Source organism: Myripristis murdjan, chromosome 13, assembly GCF_902150065.1.
Source record: "Myripristis murdjan chromosome 13, fMyrMur1.1, whole genome shotgun sequence".
Lineage (NCBI taxonomy): Eukaryota > Metazoa > Chordata > Actinopteri > Holocentriformes > Holocentridae > Myripristis > Myripristis murdjan.
In genome coordinates, this window is record NC_043992.1 from 27,376,174 (window position 1) to 27,398,255 (window position 22,082).

A 22,082-nucleotide genomic window follows, 5' to 3' on the forward strand; every position below is an offset into this window, starting at 1 on the left:
TTGGTCAGAGTGCACACGGTTTGCGCTGTTCTCACTATCTATCCTTCTTTGGTTCTGTATAGCTGTGCACAATAGCACAGGCCTGACTGAACGAGATTACATTCAGAATGCTAACACTGCTGACCTAAACCCCTCTGAATGCTAAAGCCTCAGACAGTGAGACCTTTGTCTGACGAGGGTTTGATGTAAGATGTAAACAGACAAATAAGGGGGGGGGTGTCTTGCACAGCGAAGGGCAATTGTGTCCCTTTGGACAAACTGGGCCCTCTTATCATCATAATGATTCCTAGCACTTGACCATGTAATCATATCTGAGACTGGCAAAAGTACGCTGGCACGCAGCTTTAATATGTTTGGCAACTAGGCGCTCCTCGTGAGGGGGTGAGACTGCCAACTTTCCACCATGCCACTGCAGGACGCCTCTTGACAAACAGACAGATGGCATGAAAAATAAAACAGAGAAGAAGAAGGAGAGATACAGAGATGGAGACACGGGACCACAGAGGGAAGGTGGTGCGGCGAAAGTGAGTGAACCGGGTACATGATGAGAGAGAAGAGAGAACAGAGAAACAGAGAAACTGAAGAGAAACATATCAAAACCGATAGAGAGATAGACAGATACAGAAAGATACAGAAAGAACAACAGTGTGAGAAAGAGAGAGAGATCCCACTGTGGTCTCCCCTTGCTCTATGGTCCAGGGTTGCTATGGTGACTAGATGACCAATGATGTCAGCTTGAACACTTGATTGAGGTAAAAGATTGAGTTAGAATAGAGAGACAGGCTAAATATAAAGGACAGCAAGAAAAGGACAGAGTGGCTGTCTGTGTGTAACACAAGGATCTATCGCCGCTTTCTTTCCCTTACTCTTCCATCCCCCCTTCCCTTCTGTGTATCCTCTCTAGTTATTGTCACCTCCACTCTAGCCATCCATCCATCGTCCTCCAGAAATAATGAGGTGTGTATTAATTACAAACAGGCCATATGCTGCTGGGGTGCTATCCAAGCACCCTCGCCGCCTCTGCTCACACACTCACCTTTACTGATGCGATCAAGGCTCTTTTCGAAATGTAGAGGTCTTCAATCATGAGAAGCGTCACATTTAGGTGGCTTCACAGTGTCTCTGGGCGTAATAATCTTAAGTGACATTAACTTTTTTAGTGTGTGCTATTTGTAGAGACTGCAAGTGCAGGGAGTCACATCGATACACTACTGAGAGAACTACTGTCATGACACCAGAGAAAAATGTCATCTGCTTTTTCTGCAGGCGTGAACTTCACCATTTTGCTTATTACACTTATTACAGTTACATTTTTATGCAAACGGCAGCAAAAGACACATAATCGAGGAGAGACACAAGTATTACAGTCCACTAATAATGCTTTGCAACTTAAAATAATGTTTTGATCCACAGCATGTACTGTATTAAGAAGCAGAAAAAACGATGAATTAATGTTAAGTAACTTAACAGGGCTTCTTCATTTTTGAGTCTGCTCTTTCTCACACTAATCCCCTCAACTATGTGGAATTCTCACTTATAGACAATGAATCATGTAATACAATTTTATTTAATGCTCACATCACCAGAATTTGATGTAATGGGTTTGTCTGACAAGATTTCTTCAATCCTTTCGCCTTTTTTGGGGTCACTATAGTGCAATCCTAAAGCTCTGAAGTGCCAGAAGTGCATAACTTCACCTTATATGTATACTTGTTTTTCAAGAGACCAGATGGAATATATGGCAGTGCAAAAGATATTTCATTATTTATATGCTGTGTGCATCAGTCATTGCGCTTGCACAGTGTGTGAAGAATACAACGTACATCTCTATACTGTAGGTCAAGAGAGTCAAAACTGAAGACTATAACAAATATTTAAAAGCTGAAAAATCTCTCCGCCTCTCTCCACCTTCCATTACATTCAGCCCTGAACATTTCTTGCCGCTAGCAGTTTCAGTTTCATAAAGTTTCTATGAGTAAACAGCAAAGACAGCAGACAATCAAAGAGGACTTGTGCCCATAAAAAACTGTGCGCCATAATGTGCACCGTGCTCACCCGTTCCAAAATGATGTGTGACATGGTGGCATTGGCGTCAACAATGATAGTGGCAGTCTTGTCATCTCGTATCTCCTTCAGTAGTGGGGTTGGGTCCTGGCTGTCATCAAGCATGCGCACCGACAGGGTTTCCTTGGAGATGAGGAACTGCCTGAGGAGCCGCTCCAGGTTCAATAAACCTGCCGGCACACACACACACACACACACACACACACACACACACACACACACACACACACGAAACAAGAAATACATGACGAAATTACTAATAATGAAAGGCAGACTCTCTCACGTGGATGGAGCTTTTACGTAACGGATCTTTTGTTAGAAAATACACTTCACAACTGAGGTAAGAAAAATCAAGTGCATCTGCATTATGCAGTGATGGAGCTGTAATGTACAATGTCATCAAGGGGTCAATGTCCTTAAAAACAAACAATTTGGCCTGTTGCACAGACCTTGAATGGAGTAGAATGAATGTTGAACTGCTGTGGTCATTTGGATCATACAAAATAAAATTGCGTTTGAAGTTAAATGCCACTTACCAAACACTTAAAGCATGTCACATTCACTTGAGAACTGAGTAGATGCATTGTGGCTGCTTGCTGAAAGTGGTAAACAAATGTTAATAGCTACCATCACCTGGAACCAGATGTTAGCCTTGTGCAGCGGCCACAGTTCTTTGCACTGGCAATAATTCACATAACTGCTCTGACCATCCTGCTATATTGATTTGAATGGGAAAGTCCATGCTGCTCCAATTCAAGTTCTATGGCTTTCTGGCTCCAGCCCAAAGAGCTTGACATGTCAGGTCAAAGGAAGAGTCAATCAACTCAACAAGCTAAAGCATAAAGAAACCATATTATGATTTGTAGGCAGGTGCCAGTATTCGTTGATTTGAATTTTGCTCCATGATCACAAGTGGTACACTGTAATTTTGCTCCATAAAAAACAAGCATAGACCTTTTAAATACAGAACAGAACCTTTTAGATTTAATTATAGTTACCGTAAAATCATTAAATACTAACGGATGTTTCAGCAGCTTCTCTTGTATTTCATTCCGTGGCAGTAGACCATTGGACCCCAGTGAGGTAAATGGCATTAATTAAAATATAGCTATCTTAATCAAAATGCTCCCAGCGGCACTTTACCAGTCACTTTGCATCCATATATTAACAGAGCCTCTGAGGTTATTGAGCTAATTTTCTGTATAGAGTTTAAACTAATTTGCTGGATGTGACATACCTGAATTACTCTAAGTCGAATTGCCGAGCACACAGAGTTTGTGTGTCAGTTAAAACTCTGGGAACTTGGAAAATCTCATAACACACATAAAACATTTCTTGTTTGAGAACATGGGACAATTTCACGTTAATATGGGAACAACAAAATGGCATACCAGATGTGGACTGTATTATTTTTGCCATGTTGACAGCAAAGTGCTTCTTCTATCGTGGGAAGGATCATTTTGGTGCATAAATTGTTGCCTTACCTAGTTGACTTATTTAGCTTGCTCATATGTGCTGTGATGAAGCTAAATATAAGTAATAATAGTAATATGAGCCACATTATTTCCCCAGTCACTGATATCCTGTGTAATAGCTTCTGTAATTATCTGTGTGTGTGTTTCAGCCCATCTGTCGATCTGTCTCTATGGCAGTGTGTGTGTCTGTTATCCTGTCTGTCTGTACCTGTCTGTCTGTTTTCATGCACTCATGAAACATCACTCCTGGGTGCCGCTTTTTTTTTTTTTTTTTGCCTGCCTGTGTCTAGCTGCTGTCAGATCAGCTTCCTCTGTAGTAACACAGAGTAACTTTTGTAAGTTTGAAATAGCTTCAAATAAACTGTCCCCCTTCTCTTCCTCCCCCGTCCCATCTCTATAGCTTCTTGCAGGTCATCAAAAACAATTTCACGTTCAGTTCAAGATATTACAGACAGTGCTCTGTGTGCCAGATGCAGCTGGCTTCCCAAAACATGCACGCACGCACGCACGCACGCACGCACCCACACACACACACACAGACACATACACACACACACACACACACACACACACACACACACACACACACAAATAGAATGATATACAGAATAAAACTCATATTCTGTTTAGAGTTCTGACTGTGCTGAATTCAAAGGGGAGCTAGAAATCCTTTCTCACTTGGGTGTTTTACAGCAGCCATGTTGTTCTCTCCCTGTTTGCTCTGTTGAACCAATTTCAGTGAAAGGAACAACATGCTGTTAGATGAAGAACTTGCAGTTTTTTAGTTGGGCTTGCCCCAGTCAATGTACAAAGAAAATGAGTGAAGTTTTATGGGAATGTCTGTGTGTGTGTGTGTGCATGTTTATGTGCGTGGTGCTGTGAGGTATCAGTATCTTGTTCGGTGGAATTTGAGGTTAGCATGTGTGTTCACTTGTGTCTGTGTGTGTGTGTGTGTGTGTGTGTGTGTGTGTGAAAGAGAGAGAGAGAGAGAGAGAGAGTGAGAGTGCACTCCCTCATTGGCATGGACCACACACGGCTCTGGTGCTCTCCCAGGCACACTGATAAAGGCAGGGCTTGACACTCAAGCTGGGCAACCACTCATTTACCTTCCTGTCACCAGGGGGTACCTGCAAAGTCTCACACACACTCTCTCTCATACAAAAGCAAACACACACTTAGCCGTTTTGCATACAAACAAAGCAACCAGCACCACCACACAGTGCAGCACTGCCTGAATATAAAACATTTAAACCTCTAAACAGATAACATAGCGTATACAAATTCCTTAACAAGTGTGGCTAAATGAAATGCACACAGCTTTTAACTTAGGTTACGCAAAGAAAATATATTTTCCTACACATGTAACATCAATATAATGAATTATTTAGTGTGTTGATTTGTTAATTGTGGTAATTCATTAGAATATATTGAAAAATACAAAAGACGACATTGCCGCTTTTCATACGTTGACATATAAAAAGAAATGTGCTGATCCAGCAGTGACATGTGCTGATATTTTCCAGACTATTACCATGAATATTTGTTGCAAGGGAGGAAAACCGTGATGACAGCCATACATCAAGGGGATGCATCATTTAGCCTTGAACAGTCAGTTAGGCCAAGTTTTAAGACTTTCCCTCTATCAAGTCCACTTTTTTGAAGTATTGAAGACGCACGTCAAGGCACATTTAGTATGACTGAGCACATTCCCCTTCCCGCGAACCCAAATAACCATCAAAGTGGAAACATCAATACTGACTATAACATGATGCCACTTGTGCCTTTTCACACCGTGGTGCTGCTGATCTCGTTACTCTTGCTTGGTGTGCGCAAACGGCACTCACATTGATTGTTAACACTACACATTGGAAACTTGAAATGTCTGACCTCTCTGGTGACATTCTTATCTTGTACGTAAAACTGTGAGTGGGCGCACTAAACTGCTCAAAATTTCCAAGATAGATGCCTTGAGAGTATGACAGCAAAGAGAGTGGAGTTCAGGTCAACCTCTTCTGTGTGGAAACACTCCTCTTCAGCCTGTCTGACAGAGGAGGCCTTCATTTAAAAGGAATCTGCTCATATTACATCTACTGATATGTGGAATCTTTATTTAATTCAAGCTGATGAGAAAAAAAGGACCTGAAGTCTGCCTGATTTGTTTTGACTAGACATAAAAAAGAGCTAAGGACTTTGTATTTAACTCTATTTCAGAAAAAAATAAAACTGCATTTACACAAACGCCACAAACACTCCACGAATCAAAATCTCATTATGTTGCTTATTATTGCAAACTTAACTCACCAGATAGGGGGAGACAACCAATTGGCTTACACTTCATAGAAAGTAGAAAACAAAGCACGGTAAACATGCAACGGCAACAACATAATCATGACAGCTAACACCACTGCCTTTCAACACCAGCATCATTATCACCACCAACGTAATTACTTTCATCATCATCACTACTGCTACCATCAGCTTGTGTTATTACCCCTCCCTGCCTTCATCCTTAGACCCTTCTACAGTTTTCTTCTCACATCGCATTCTAAAGGCATCCCCAGAGTCACGGACGGCCTTTCACTTGATCAGCTTTGATTACAGGTTACTGATGGCATTTCCAGGCAGAGTGTGACTCATTGAGCAAGTAAACAGCTACAGAGACAGGAGCATAATTGAGATGGCACAGTGGGTGAGCTCTTGGAGTCCTAGATAAAGAGATTGTATTTCAGAGGAAGCTATGCAATAATTACCAGGAGAGAAGAGGAACTTGCAAATAGGGTAAGTTGTATAATATGAGCAGGTTGAAGCACAAGCCTGATGTTAAAAGCAGTGGGAATTTACCTTTTTATTATAGGTGAAATGGAACAATGCATTGAGCTAAAATGGTAAACGTTGCTCTCCAACTGTGTTCATCAAGGATGAAAAAAAGCTCTGTAAGCATTTGACGGCTAGTATTTTGTTGAACTAGAAACACCCCCTCCCCACCCGCACAGCAGAGCTTATTGGATGTTCTCTTTCAGCTTCATGACAGCGGCACCAATCACTTCACTAATGAAAACGCCCCCCTCTAGTACTGTTACAAGACCTCTGAGTTCACAAATAGCATGCATGCGTATTGTGAGTGTGTGCATTTGTGTGCATATGTTGTGTTTATGAAGGCAAGCTTTGTGCCCTCTGTTTGTGTGTACCTGCACTTTCATTTACCAAAAACCACAGCCATAGAACTTGTGGGGCTCCGCAGCAGGTGTACAAATTCAGCTGCACAGACAGTATTCTGGGCGTGCAGCAGGAGTTACAGTGCTGCTGACCCTGCACACAGTGCCATTGATAGTGGAGGTTGGCTATATTAATGTCCACCCTGGTATGTGCCATGCCTTTGGGCACAGCTCCACCTCCAGACTCCTGCCTCCTCAGCCATGGCTGGAAAATATTCATGAATCGGCCACGCTCTATTAGGCTGTCACTGCCCTGGGTGATTAATGAGGCCGGCACATGTGGACGAGCCACCGACAGCGGTGCCGCCAACCGACCAGCAGACTGTGAGCTGACAGGGAGGTGTGGGATTGGTGAAACAAGAGCCAAAGTCGAGCTGGTTTCAGCTGATGCTGCTGCTGAACACAGAGTTTTACACATGCATGCAGGCACAAACAGTAAAAGGCACACACACACACACACATCAACACACAGGCAGAGAACCAGGCACGCTGCCATAAGCTGAATTTTCTAGTGGAGAAGCCATGAATAAGAGTCATGGAGGGGTGGGGGTAATGTTGGATGTGGGGAGTTGCTACTGCCTGATCATTTCCTGGACTGTCTCCCTGTTGCCAATATATAATTTCAGTTTGGCTGCCTCTCCGCCTCCCCCACATACATTACTCTATCGCAACCTCTGCTGACTACTATCCTCGTTCAACCATTTTCACATCTTACTAGCTGTCTCCCCTGCTTTCCTCACTTCAAATGACTATTCCTCTCTTCTATTTACATCACATTTCCCCTCATTTAATTTCTTCTCTTTGCATTTCATTTCTTTTGCAATTCTCTCTCAGCCAAATGACAGAGTAAGACCCCACCATCACGACCTCCACCACCACATACACACACAAAACCAGAGCAAAGGGAAGGAAAGTGATGTCAAATTGAGTTTTTTTTTTCTCTAAACTTGGCAATATTAAAATCAGTGGATGCACTTCTTCACAGAATCACACCTCTTGCCAGTGCTGTATTAATCAGTCCCCAAGTCCCCACTTCAAAGAATGACTGACAGGTTTATGTACACCTAGGAGGAGAAAAAACGAATGATGTGTTTTTGACCCTTGCAGTTGTGATGGGTTTCAAAAGCTAGGTTGAGCTGAGCCAGATTTGGTGTATTTTTGTTTTCTTATTAGTTTGCTGTCATCAGTTTATTCTCCTCAGCAAGATTTCTGCATCACATCATAATGTTTTGTGCAAAAAATGTTATAGTGGAAAAGTCGCCATTTTTAAAATGAACTACACTACAGAGCTTTGGACATATGTTAAGAATTAGTCTAATTCGATTGGCCCCAAACCTAACATGAGACATGGTGGCAAAATGATGCACAGCCTCAGTAAGTCTTCATGTCGTGTTACAGGTTGTGAGTCAAAGCGAACTCAAAAGTAAAGACCAAAGGACAGTCAAAGAGGAAGTTGAAAGGCAGAGGAACAGAGAGTTGAGATACGCGGGGTGGGCATTTCAGAGTGGCTCATTGCCATCTGCCTGACAGAGAGCTGATATCTCATACCTATTTCGTTTCTTCAAAGCCCTGCGTTGATTAGGAGAAAGGTTAGCTGGTGCCACTCAGGGTCACTGTGACTTTGTCCAGGCTCTTGTAATTACTTCTCGCTAGACTAAAAGAGGGTGGGAACGAGCCATGATTTAATCTTCCTCTCCATTTCAGCTTCCCACCAAAAGAGGGGTTTCCACATTTTTTGTAAGGTCATCCTTTTATCAGTTTACTGTCTAACTAGCACCTTTGACAAGGAGGCAGTTAGATCACGAGTGGATCGAGCTGCAAACTCCGTCCTCATTCATTTTTGTCTCTTTTAAGGTCAGACATGACACAATCGACAGCAGGTGGTGTTTGAAGATGAGTATTCACAGCGTCACACAAGGGCTTCACACTGGCACTGAAGATTGAAGATAGATTATGATAGATGGGGAGAGTAGAGATCTACATCCTCATTTTATTTCACCAAAAGAAATCAAGCAGATGGAGAGAGGATTCCACAATAGATGTGTTTTAGTTTGGAATCCCCATATTGAGCGTGCTGCTGTGTGGGAGCTCCAACTGCGCCGTACAGCAGCTGCTTCAAACGGGTGCGTGTCACAGGGTGAGATGTTGATAAGCACTGCATCTGTTGTCAGAACTCAGTGAATGTGTGTGTGTGTGTCTGCGTATGTTTGAGTCTGTCTGTATGTGTGTGTGCCAGTATGTGTTAATACATAATAGACATTAAACAATATGTTTGCACTTTGTCTGCAGAAGGCATTACGCAACGATGACTCTCTTTGAGCATTCAGCACTGTGTTTGTACAACTGTATATCCACTCATGAGCGTGTAAATGCTGTACTCACAGTCAGCCTGTGCACAGATGAGGCAGGCGGTGGTGCTGTTGAAGAAGGTGAGAAGGCCAGCCACGGCCAGGCTGATGTCGGTGTTGGTGGGCCTCAGGTCCAGAGTGGTGAACCGGGGGAACTGAACCTTCAAAATGTCCTCTGGAGCCACCTTCACATATGGCACCTACACAGACAGACAGCACACACACACAGAGATTTAGCGACAGTGGAAAAAAAATATACATATATAGGTTCTCAACAGGTAAAAGCACATGAAAAGGAACAGGTGGAGAACTGTCTAATGTCCAAAAAAAAAAATAAAATAAAAAAATAAAAACAATTCTTGCTTCACCAATGCTATGAGCAGTGGTAGAAAGATCACTAGAAATTTCTACTGGTAGAAATTAAACAACTAAAAAGTTAATTTAAAATGTACTCAGAATGAAAGTTAAAGAGTGATTTTTAGAAGCTATTTGTCATAAACAACCCTTTCCCTGCTATTCTAAAGGGACAAGAGTAAAAAGGTAAATTTAAGAAAATAAATAAGTAATTTTAAGCAAACTTGCAATTTGAGAAAACGGTGTTAAAACAAAGTGAAGTCAGATTCCTCCTCTCATCTCTGACTGACTGTTCATTGTGAAAAGCTCCACAATTGGTCCGTTTATATGATCCAGTTTCTGAGAGCCTATACAATTTGTACTCTGTAACGGATGTGATTTAAAATGAAGCTAAACACGCTTTAGCAAAAATGTAGTTAAGTAAAAGGACCACTGGACTACAACAGCAGGGCCAGCCTTACCACCCAGAGTGTCTGTCACTGACTGAGTGAGTGATGAAGTTATTCCACTGGTCAGCCGAGTGTTGGAGTTTCCCCACTGACTGTTGCACTTTCAAAATGAATCGGCAGGAACAGTTTTCAATTAAGTCCTCACGGGGCGTTTACAGCGGTTCTACTCATTGACTACAACATGCCCCAAACTGATCACTTGCTAAGACAACAAGACCAACTCCAAATGGCTGCTTCACATGAATACTATTTGTGTAAATAGGAGATTTGCTGAAAAAAACAACAACTTTTTTACAGTTTTACCATGAACTGAATAAGCTTCTTGGAGGAGAATTGAAACATCTTCAAAAACCTACTATTAAGTCCAGTTGACCTTGATTTTAACTTTACTTGCAGTGCTTTACCATTCCTGGGTTGTACACATAACTGTTGCAACAAGCCACCTCCACATGCAGCTCAACTGTTGTTGTGAAAACTTAGAAGATGTGAGTTGTATGGATGGTTTTGTAAAACACACTGCTGATGAGGAAAGTCAACAGAGCAGTGACATGCAGGGAGAGTGAGACAGAAAGAGTGGAGTGGGGCGGGCTGGGGCAAGGGAGTGCAGTGTTTCAGTTGCGTGTGTGTAAAAAAAAAAAAAGCAAGGTAAGCAGATTAAAATAATTTAAAATAAAGTCGAATTAAGTATAATAAAACTAACAAAATTAGAAATAACCTACTTGAAACAGGGAAATGTATTCTTCCAAATATTTTCACTATGTGAAAATGTGAAAACGGAGTTTCAAATACACTGACGCTCTGTCTTCCCATCACTTTTTAGTAACGAAAGGAGAGTAAACCAAAAAAGGAGAGTAGAGTCCAGTTGAGTTAAGCTGTGCCATGTGATGGAAAAGCAGCTTATTTCATATAATAAATAAACTGCCGCTATTTAACTGTATAAATAATCAGGGTTTGACAACTGCTGTCCAGTACAGCGCTGAGGTCAAAACAGACACTTTTTAAATGCAGTTGCTGTGTAGCCATATACTAAGTTTTGACTAGGGATGTCACGATTATTTGATTTCACGAATCAGTGATTAAAAAACACCACGGTTAATTATTCGTGAAGATTCCTAAACACCGTCACTTTCCTAAGATCATGCCGGACGCGGAACCATAGGCAGCACAACTCGCACAGAACCAAAACAAAGTTACACAAGCGAAAGCGATAACATGGTACAGCTGAACAGGAGTCTGCCAGTGAAGCGAAGAATGGATGAAGAGTTATTCCCCCCCAAGAAACGAATAAAGTCTATCGTGTGGGATCACTTCGGTTTTAGTAAAAATGACCAAGGGGTCATTGTTGATGACGGCTTCCCCGTTTGCAAAACATGCCGCAAACGAGTCGCATCCAAAGGCTCAAACACGAGCAACATGACCCAACACTTGCGAGACAACCACCCGGCTTTGTATGCGCAAGTGAAGGTAAATGCACAGTAACAGTTAAAATACGTAAATGTCAATTCATCTGATTTAACATTGAATTAAAAATTATATGTTTGTGTGTCATTTGCAATTAATGGTGTAGTGGTATGATACGAGTTGGGCTTTCAGTGAGTGCAACGTGACAAGCTAAGTTGCAAAAACTTTTTTGATGGATAGTTTTGCAGTTCGTGTGCACACAGCGTGAGGTCAAATTATTTTTTTAGTCGTCAGACTGTTTCAGTGTCAGTGTGCAATGTGGAAGATGTAATGTCTTCTCAAGGTCCTCAGTCAGTGAACACTGAGCATTAGTATTACCTCCTTTTGCTTCCTCCCATCTGTGTTGAGTAAATGTTGGACCTGTCCTCCCAGCACTGTCTGTTTCATTTATTATTAACACTGCATGAGATATGCTCTCAATTTATTTGTGTAATTGTAATTTAAATGTAAAATAAACCAAACAAACTATTTTTTTTTCATCTGGTCACATCTAAAATTAGGTAAATTATTAAAACAATTGAAATAATCTTAAACATTTAGTATAGATGGCAGTTAATGACATCAATATTTCAAACAAACATTTCGCCTGGGTGATATATATATATATATATATATATATATATATATATATGGTCTTATTTATTTATTTATTTATTTTCACTGTTACAGTATTATTTATGTTTCAAAGGGCAGCTAAATATTAATTTTGTTATGTTGGTATGGAAATAAATGAAATGTGAAGATCTATAAGGAGTGTTCATGTGATTTTATAAAATTATAGTGTGAAATTAATTAATATGTAATAATCATGATAATCGTAAAATCGTGATTATTTCTCTGACAATAATCATACCAAGAAAATCTATAATCATGACATCCCTAGTTTTGACCTAGACTTGTTTTGTTTTTGTGCATTATAATTTCCCAGTTGTTGTATTTTATGAAATTTAGGAAAGACTTTGCATCAGAGCATCTGTTTGTTGTACTTTAATCATCTGGCTTCAGATGATTCAGCAACTGGATTTTTATTGTGCATATGTTTGAAACACAGTGGACTTCTGTAGATTGGACAACAGTAAAACAGAAAAAAGAGAAAATGTGGGTGTATAAAAAGTACAATCCCGGCAGACAGACAAAAGAAAGGGGACTCTGAGGAAATCATTTTTTTCTGTTTTGGTTAGTGGTAATGTACATATTCAGAATGCATGTCTCTTTCAGTAACTAAGGAGGCACTGAAGCACAGAAGTATGGATCTGTGCGTGTATAAAAACTTTTATTCCACCCGTGTGAAAAAGCTCAAGCTGTTAGAGATATCTTCAGCATGTATTCCCTTAACTGAGTGCAACAAAACATTTGTTTACACTACTCAGCACTTAAGGAACTGAAATGCTGTTTTTCAGAAGGTGCATTCAACACGAACATACACACATATTGTTCTCTGTGTCCTCATCAGGATAATTAAAGACAAATCTGGGATTCAAATCAACAATTTAAGAATGAACAATAAACTTCAAGTTAGATGAAATAAACAATGTTTTATCTATTAATTAGGGAAAAGTTGGATAACAAAAAGCATAAAAATGTTTTCTGGAACTCAGGTTTATGCCAGTGGAATATGCACAGTAAAGATGAGTCATAAGGCGTTAGTAAAAGACCAGAGCCAAGCCTTTAATACAAAATGATAAATATACCATTCTTGCATCCCAGCCCCACTGTGAGACATACAGTCTGCAGTGAGAATGACTGTTGTGTTTTTACAACTCTGATTTGTTGTGGCTGTATAAGTGTTGGTGTTATTTCTTAGCTTGGCTAATGACTCTATCACCTCGGCTGTACTAAGAGATGGGTGTGCACACGCAGAGCTACAGAGTCACGTGGCAGATACGCACACTGCAGCTGAACGCTGCAGCCTTGGACGCAGCAGCAAATCCAAACCAATGGTATCAACAAACTTGCTGAACTTCAGGAAAAATCACAAATTACATTCCACCCCAATTCAAGCACACCGCCCCTCTCTGATTCCTCCAGAGACAATGAAATACATCTTTGTTTCAAATGTGCACAAGGTTGGTGTGGATGAGGCTGACTGTGGAAGCCTGGGGGAAGAGAGGGAGCAGGGCAGCGTGAGGGGAAGCGAATGAGTACAGCAGGTGTCCGGATGGTCGGCTGGCCTGGCCTCCTGGTCTAGCGCAGTGGGGCTTGAAGGGGATGGAGGAGGACATGTTGGGGCTGAGCAGAGCGAGAGAGAAGAGAGCCTCTTCATCACGGCAGATTGCCTGTCTATGTGGCTCCCAGTGCCCATACATTGCCTTTCCCCTTGTCCCCATATCCCCTCGATTGGTTTTCCATCCCTGCCCATCAGGGTGTAATGGAGTCCCTGGGTATCTGGATGGATGGAGGTGCGACCACTACTGACAGCTCCTGCTGGAGCGCCATTCTTCCCTCTCTAGGAGTCCTAAAACCTGGGTAATAGCCATACACCACACTGGGGAAATGCACCCCTCTCCAGCCTGCTCCTTGATGTCCCCAGTTGAATTTCTTTCTCACTAGCTCTTTCTCATTGTTGTCCCTTTCTCTCCTGTTTCTCTGTGTTGCTCAGATGGTTTGCACTTTTTTTCTTGGTATCTCTCCCTCTCTCCACTTTGCCCCCTCTCCATCCCTCCTTTCCTGCTTTTCAGCACCACTGACTGTCGCCACCCGACCCTTTTCGCTTAGAAACCTGACACGCTTCGATAGCCTGTATCTGAGGCAGCAGGGGGTTTGGAAAGCAGCACACACACACACACACACACACACACACACACACACACACACACACACACACACGTGTAGATACAATCAATTTTTTCCTTTTGCCATATTGTTTCAGATATGTTGGCTTTACAAGGGAATTACTTGGTTCCTGAATCATCATCAAATTCCACAGCAAGAGGCCTTGACTCCTACTGAGCAGAATGAAACAGAAATCCTGATAATTTTTTGCCTTAGCTAAGTTTACCGGCAACCTTTCATCAACAAAGTCTCTGTACATTTCCTTGTGAAAATGCATTTAATCTGCAGTAAATTCTTCACAGTGTCAGTGTATTAAAAATGATGTCTTTCAATTTGGCTTCACAGTCACAAGAGATGTATAGGCCTGCAGGCTAAAAGTGGCTCACAGCAAGGTCTCTCAAAAAAGGGATTTGATCTATAGGCCTGCATCTTCCAAACACATTATGATAAACTGGTTGTTAAATGGTGGCTGTTGCTATGGTCTCTGTGTGACGTGGTGGAGTGACACAGATGAGCATCATCAGTGAGACAGACGCAAGACTAACTAAATCAAAGAAGTGGCATTATTTGAAGAAAATCAATCTCTTAATCGCTAATACCAATTTGTCACCCACATCAAAGTAGCTTTCCAGACTTTTTCACTTAAAAGTGTTAGCTAAGGGCCGGGGCACTAGTGGTGTGGGATTGGAACTAATTACATCTGAAAACAGGGAGGAGGACAAAATCAGACTAACAACAGAGCCCAAGGTAACTGCTCCAAGTTTAATGATCTGACACCTTCACTATAAATAGAACTAAACACCATGGTGACTAGAGTGGAGAAAGGCAGGCCGTCTCCGAGGGAGTTTGCGTCAAAAGGGTGCTCTGTCTCAGCGAATAGAACGATTGAGTGAGGAGAGTGAAGCAGAGTGTGAGTGAAAGACAGAGAGAGAAAGAAAGTGAGAGAACAGAGAGAGAAAGTGACACAGGGATTGACAGCAGAAGAGAGCAATGGAGCAACGACAGAGGAAAGCAGGAGCAGGGAAACAGTTTGAAAGAAAAAAGAGAAAAGCATAAACAGACACAATGTAGCAGATGTAAACAGATTGAGGAAGAGAGATTGGGTTGCAATCAGCACTCATTAAATGGTGTCATTGAATTTGGCTGTGAAATTTGATTCACTTGTCACAGGGTATTTGTTTCATATGCCCCCTTTGTTGCTAGTCCATTTCTCAAGACATACAGTTTGGAGGGATTTAATAACCTGATGAGCATTTGGTTTAGTTATAGCTTGGTCACAGTTGGCACCAATTACATATTCAAATTAAAGATGAATGTTGTGGATCTGATTTACAATTTAGAAGACAGTTGTTCTGCATTAGAAAACTTTACAACTGTTTACACTGCATTAAGTATGTAATAGTGGGACCTTCGATGTCTGTATCTCACACAGAAATTGAAAGTCTGCTCATTCGCAAATCCTGTTTTCTTTTTTGTTTTTCCCAGGTTTTGCAGATGTGTGATATATGTAGGTGGTAGGTGATATAGGTGATGTAGGTGGATGTATGTGTGTTGTGTGTTTTGTGTGTGTGTGTGTGTGTGTGTGTGTGTGTGTGTGTGTGTGTGTGCGCGCATGCGAATGTGTGGTGCTTGTGTGTGCTTTCCTGCAGTATGACAGAAAGCCTGTCAGGTCTGCAGACAGAGCTTTGACAGGCGTTTAATGAGGAAGCTCTCACAGGCCACAGGCTTTGCACACGTAAAACTGACACACACACACACACACACACACACACACACACACACACACAGTGTGCATGGTGGAATGGAGGCACCTTTGTTAGGCAGCAAAGACACCTCAACCCAATTACATTGTGCTTGCAATATACTTGTGGTAATTATGCTGAGACTGAACTCTGATCTGCTCAGATTAGTAATCAAAACAAAATAAAACGAATCCACACATTCCCAAACTGCCAAGTCAGTGATATGCTGTTGGCTGCTGGGCAAAGACAGCCAGAGGCTTTCCGTTTCTTTGTGCAAGCATACCAATAACCTCAAGGTAACCCCTATTCAATGCTAAATTCAAGGATATATTCAAGAGAGGAAGTTCCAAATTTGACCGGACATTAGTGAGGAGAGCTTTGCTCTGAGCTGGAGTGAAGGTGAAAGCTAATTTCCATTCCATCCAGTCCAACAAGCTCTGGGTTGCCTCGGCGGTTGAGCTGACAAGTGCCCAAGTCAATCCGCTGCCTGTCCGATGTGAACCTAACAGGAGCCTGCTGAGAGGGGGTCCCACTGAGGGGAGGTGAAGGGGAGCTGGATGTGCAGATCGGGTGCCATATGGAAAGCCGAGCCATAATGAGTGACTACATCTGTTGGCTGGGCCTCAGAGGGCCAGCGCAGAACAAAAGTCTGTTTAATAAAGTATCGCTGGACTTTTATGGGGCTTGGAACATGTCAGCCATGGCTGATGTTAAGCCATTTGTTCGAGGAAAGTTAGCATTAGTGCTGTGCATCAGTGATGTTTGAAGTGACTCACTCACATTAACTCACGCCGACCTGGCTATCAATTAGTATACAACACATGCTTGGCAAAAAGACTGTACTGCCCTTGAAATACTCAGCGCTGCAGCCAGGTGAACAGCAGCCACTCTGTCCAAGTGAGTTGAACATGAAGGTGAGCTGACGCCAAAGGGAGAACGGTGGTTTTACCTTCAGAAAGCAGACATGGCTAATCAGTTTAGAGACCATCAATTGCAGAAAACTAACCAATCGGAGAATAGATAGTGTGAGGCCTGGCTGCCGCTAACCTATTGCATGCCAGAGAATTAATGTTGGCCACAGAGCATTGGAGAACAGATGCTGTTGGAGACATAGTCCATCAGTCAGCATGTGTGATGCCAAAGCTAGAGTGCCAGAGAGGAGCTGGCAAGAGTGGTGGTGCAGGGTGGCAGGAGATGGAGCAGGGCAGGCGGTGGTCTATTATGTCTACCTGATCCCCTCTGGAAGCACAAGGTGGTCTAAAGGCGATTTGGGACACCAGCTGTTGGCATTCAGGAGTGCCAAAAGCTGCTCTCTGGTGGGAGAGAAGGCTAGGAGATGGAATACAGGAGACAGGAAAGTTACAATAACTCCAGAACCTCCTGCTATCAACCTCTATGGCTAACACCAGCTATAAGCCAATTTCATCCCATGCAGTCCTATCTTTGTCCGTAGTGGTAATGAGCCTGCAGTTGCTCCCTGTAGCCAGAGCAGAAACAGACCGAGTGATAAAGATGAAATGGGCAGTGGATCCCAGAGTGCCTTTTAGGAGAGTGGAACATTGACCACCAGATCCCTATCTCATCGATCAGCTGGTCCAGAGAGAAAAAAAGTTTCTTCCCCCCCGAGGAGCCTGTTCTTCATTCTGCGGGTTCATTTCCGAGTAAATGTCTTTGTAAAAGAGAATGAGATCCTTCTAAACTGCCTTGGCAGACTGTTGGCAATGAGCCCTGTAGATAAGTGGTCAGGACAACAAAGTAAACTACTGCACTGATCTCATGACACGTACCTGACTGAGAGATGTATCCAGTGTGGGAGGTAATGCATTAACCCCAACAAAGTGACGCGTTACTGTAATTGCATTACCTTCGCCTGTAACACAGTGATGTAACGGGTGACAGTTCCTAAATTCAGTAATCGCATTACGGTTACAAATCAAACAAATGTGGTGTTACTTGTGGTACATATGCTCTTCAATTATCTGCATGATGGACTGATTAAAAAAATAGTCTAACATGTCTTAACACATGCTTGCGCAGCAATCGCCTAACCGCAAAAGGAGAAGAACATGACGGTAAAGTGCAAACTGTGCCCAGGCCAGAAACAACTGTCCACTGCTATGAACACAACATCAAATGGCTGGTTTTCAGTGACTTTGCTGTTGGCTTGGTAGCATTACTTTATTAAAGACCATAAAAATGCTCCATATTAGGATGCGGATTTGTGCTTGTACGTGGGCATATGTACGGTTTAACGTTATATTCTTAACTGGCAATTGCGTGATACTGCATCTGTGCATTGTTGCGGAGTAACACATAAGTAATGTAACAAATTACCTTCCACAGGGAGTAACTGAGTAATGCCTTCATTCATTTTCCAAATTGCTTATCCTCATAAGGGCAGCAGGGATTGCTGGAGCCTATCCAAGTGCTCATTGGGTGGTAGGCAGGGGAAACTCCCTGGACAGGTTTCCAGTCCATCACAGGCCAGACAGACAAACAAGCACATTCACACCTAGGGGCAATTTAGTATCTCCAATTCACCTATCTTGCAAGTCTTTGGACTGTGGGAGGAAACCAAGGCTCCAAGCAGAAACCCATGCAGACATGGGGAGAACATGCAAACTCCACACAGAGAGAACCCTGGCCAGCCGGACAGGAACCAAACCTGGGACCCTCTTGCTGTGAGGCAACAGTGTTAACCACTGCACCACCATGCCGCCCTTAGAAAATAAAGCAAAGCCTTACTTTTTAAAAAAAGTAATGTGTGATACATTATGTTTTTTTGAGTAACGGCCCCAACACTGTATGTAACACAGTAAGTCAGTAGATTTACATGCCCAGTGCAAATCGATGTGTGCTTGTCAAACATGAAATACATGTTTGTAGCATATTTTCAATAAAAACAGGAAGACCATTTCCCTGGAAAGAATCTTTTGTGAGAAGCTTTGATGGCAAAAGTTAGTTTTTAATCTAATAGGCGGCTTAATCTAGTGCCAGGAGCCCAGCCAAATGTTTAATTTACACCCTGCAAACAAGGCATAGCTCAACTTTACACAACACAAATGGCAAACAGTTGGCCAGCACATCTTCAAAAAACCTGCCTTGAGAGGAACACAGACGCTGATGGAGAGACAAATGACTGGAATATTCTTGGTGCAGTTCAGCTAAAAGAGCAAAAACTGTAGTCGTAGCACATAAATTCAATGAGCAGCTTGTGTGAAGCCAAGCAGTAACACCTTGCTTTGAGTTTCGTCTCCTTCCATGCTAAGCTAAACTCTGTCTCTTGACACTGATGACTGAAATTAAACAAAAGCAACACTGTAAAACAAAGACGAGTCCCTTTTCATACCCGTTGTGACAACAATCAACTAAAATGAAGTCCGCTTTGCTCTCTGCTCACCTGGGAGGCTCACTGTTTCTCCTGCTTTCATCTCAGTGATCAAATCAAGAGGCTGCTTCCTCATGACAACAGAGTGGATTTGGATATGCACATGGCGGTTCTGCTGGTGCGGCCTTGACAAGACAGATCAATGGCGTTGTGAAAAAGGGGTCAGCGGAGGTGCAGGCAACAGCTGTGCTCCCCTAATTATGATCAGGCAAAGACAGAAGGAGCACCTGCATTTTGTTTGCAAGCAGACAGAACAGAGGCATGCTGCGTGCAATGACACCCAGCAAACCGCCCACAGCACGCACTCACATTCAAAAGCACATACAGAGAGAGAGATGCGTGCAAGCTCACACACACAAACTGAAGAGAAGTGAAAAATGCTGTAATTATGCACGATTCATTATTTTAATTTACTTAAATCCTCAGTATTAATCATTTTATGTGTTACTGACACTATGCTTAGCTTGCAGAACCGACAGTTATCTCTGACCCAAGGTAGACACATTAACACAACACCCTACTTGAAGTGAAAAAATGCCGCGTAGGCACCAACCAAATCACATTAAAGCTATCATATGCTGAGATTTTAGGAGTCGGTGCCAGCTTTCGATTCCTCAGTTTAAATGAAGTAAATATGACATCCGAGAACATTTACATGAATTGCAGATGGACACACAACCCGTGTGAAAGGCAGTAAAGGTTCAGTGCAAATTCCAACTCACAGATAAATCCACAATACTAGAGAGGAAACATCTGAGGAAAACAATAATATAATAATAAACGCTATCTATATGGCATTTAAATAAAAGCAGTGTTTACAAAGTGCTTTACGGGAATACATAAAAACAAGTACAGAAAATTAAACCCATATTTCACAACACAGGACTGTAGCCAAGCAAAATGCAGACAAAAGGTTGCTTTACTGAACCCAACTCAACAACAACCAGCGATGGCTAAGCAATTGTGATCCTTCATAGTGGTTTTATACAAACACTAAGCACCTAACTAACTGTGTTAATGTAATCAACACAAGCCAAATCTCCCATAACCAGGCATTTATTCCCCAATTTTGTCTGTACTAATAAAAAATGAACCCAGGTAATATTATATCAACACAAAACATAAACAAAAGCCACACATCTCAGCTTGCCAACACTTGTCTAGCCTCCTTTGCTCTTTCACATTCGAGACACTCCACCTTGGCAGGGATTGTTGCAATGACACATCCGCCCAGACAGAGGCCTGCTGGCAGGGGACTTCTCAAATGTTGTTGGATCCCAGTTTGAACATTTTTCTGGAAAAAATATCTGACCTCATTTCATGTGCTCTAGCAAATAGCTGGCTTTATGTCAAAAACCGTGTCAAATACACATGTTGAAAAATGTAGTCTCAGCTCCAAAACTCAAGGTAGTAATGTACGTATTTAAAAATGTTTTTACTGATATAAACAGGTCTGCCCATGGGATGTCTACTGACCTCTAGTTTAGTCAAACTGGAAAATCGTGAGTTCAAGAAGAGGACGTGCAAGATGGAGGAAGCTGTGTAAAGGATGATGCAGCTCTGTTCTTTAGTCGAGCATCTGGCATTAAACCTTTAACTTTCACTCCTGGGTCTGAGATGTAATTCCTTAATAAACACTTTTGAACACACAGACATACCAAGAGACAAACAGGCAGGCACGCACACACACACACACACACACACACACACACACACACACACAGACACACACACGTCAGTACATAGTGCATCCCTCTATGTCACAGCAGTGTAACCTGACTACTCAGATAGCAGCTGAATCTCAACACTGTAAGTCTTATTAGATTCCTCTTATCCATTTTTGTAGCCCACCTTTTAAAAGCACCGAAGAGGAGAAGTTGAACAGCCTTTTCTCCCAGATCCTCAAGAAATATAAAATGTTGAGAGGTGGAATCAGCGAAAACTTCAAAAAAGGAAACCGAATGCTGTATGAGCACTGTGTAGAAACGTGAATTGCATATAGCTGTGTGGACTAACATCTGATATTGTATTGCAAATAGTTATGAAAGGCTAATTTGCATTACATTTCACTACTTTCTGTCTCCTTTACTGAATGCAGAATTTGACAGAGCACTGAGAGCGTGGAAGGAATGCAGAAATCTTATTGAGATTCAACAGACACCTCAGATCTCTCCTCGCTGCTGCTGCACCACCATGAATAAGCAAGCCGCAGCTTTACACTTCCAATCTGTACAATACCACACAGCGGCGTGGCTCCTCCTATCCAGCAGGCTGTACGGAACCTGGAAAAAATGCAAACCTTCTCTGCTCAATCAGCTCTGATTACTGCTTGTGACCAATAATGTGACACTTGTTGTTAAAAAAAAAAAAAAAAAAGTTTGCTTTTGCCAGAAGAACATTTGATAAATATAGTTGCTTGAAAACCCAATTACAGTGAAGAACTGAGCCATAAGCTGACCCCCAGACCAGAACAGGGACCACATGGAACTAATGCCACTCTGTTTTCACACAGAGGGATTCGGCATGATGTTGACTGAGGGTCACTACAGAGAGGGAGAGAGAGAGAGAGAGAGAGAGAGAGAGAGAGAGAGAGAGAGGGTGGCTGGCTTATGAATGTACTGAATTATCTCTTTCTCTCTTAACAATGGCGCCTGCATCTGACCTGTAATCAGCCACAGAAGCAGAGAGAGAAGGAGTTAGGAAGGAGGGAAACACGAAAATAGAGGAGGCAGTGGAAGTGAAATGAGAAAGTAAGAATAGCGAAGACAGAGGGTGAGAGGAGAAAGGAGGGAGAGCGAAGGAAAGGGGTGAGGA

The 22,082-nt window shown here is 42.2% G+C and overlaps 1 protein-coding gene across 1 annotated transcript in view; it reads right to left on the minus strand.

Annotated features, from left to right (window-relative positions):
* grik4 (glutamate receptor, ionotropic, kainate 4) overlaps positions 1-22,082 on the minus strand; it is a 180,982-nt gene that overhangs the window by 80,638 nt on the left and 78,262 nt on the right. The window contains exons 4-5 of the mRNA XM_030066859.1: positions 9,137-9,302; positions 2,056-2,234 (exon numbers count right to left, since the gene is read on the minus strand). Of these exons, the coding sequence (XP_029922719.1) occupies positions 2,056-2,234; positions 9,137-9,302 (345 nt within the window). The remainder of the gene's footprint in view (positions 1-2,055; positions 2,235-9,136; positions 9,303-22,082) is intronic.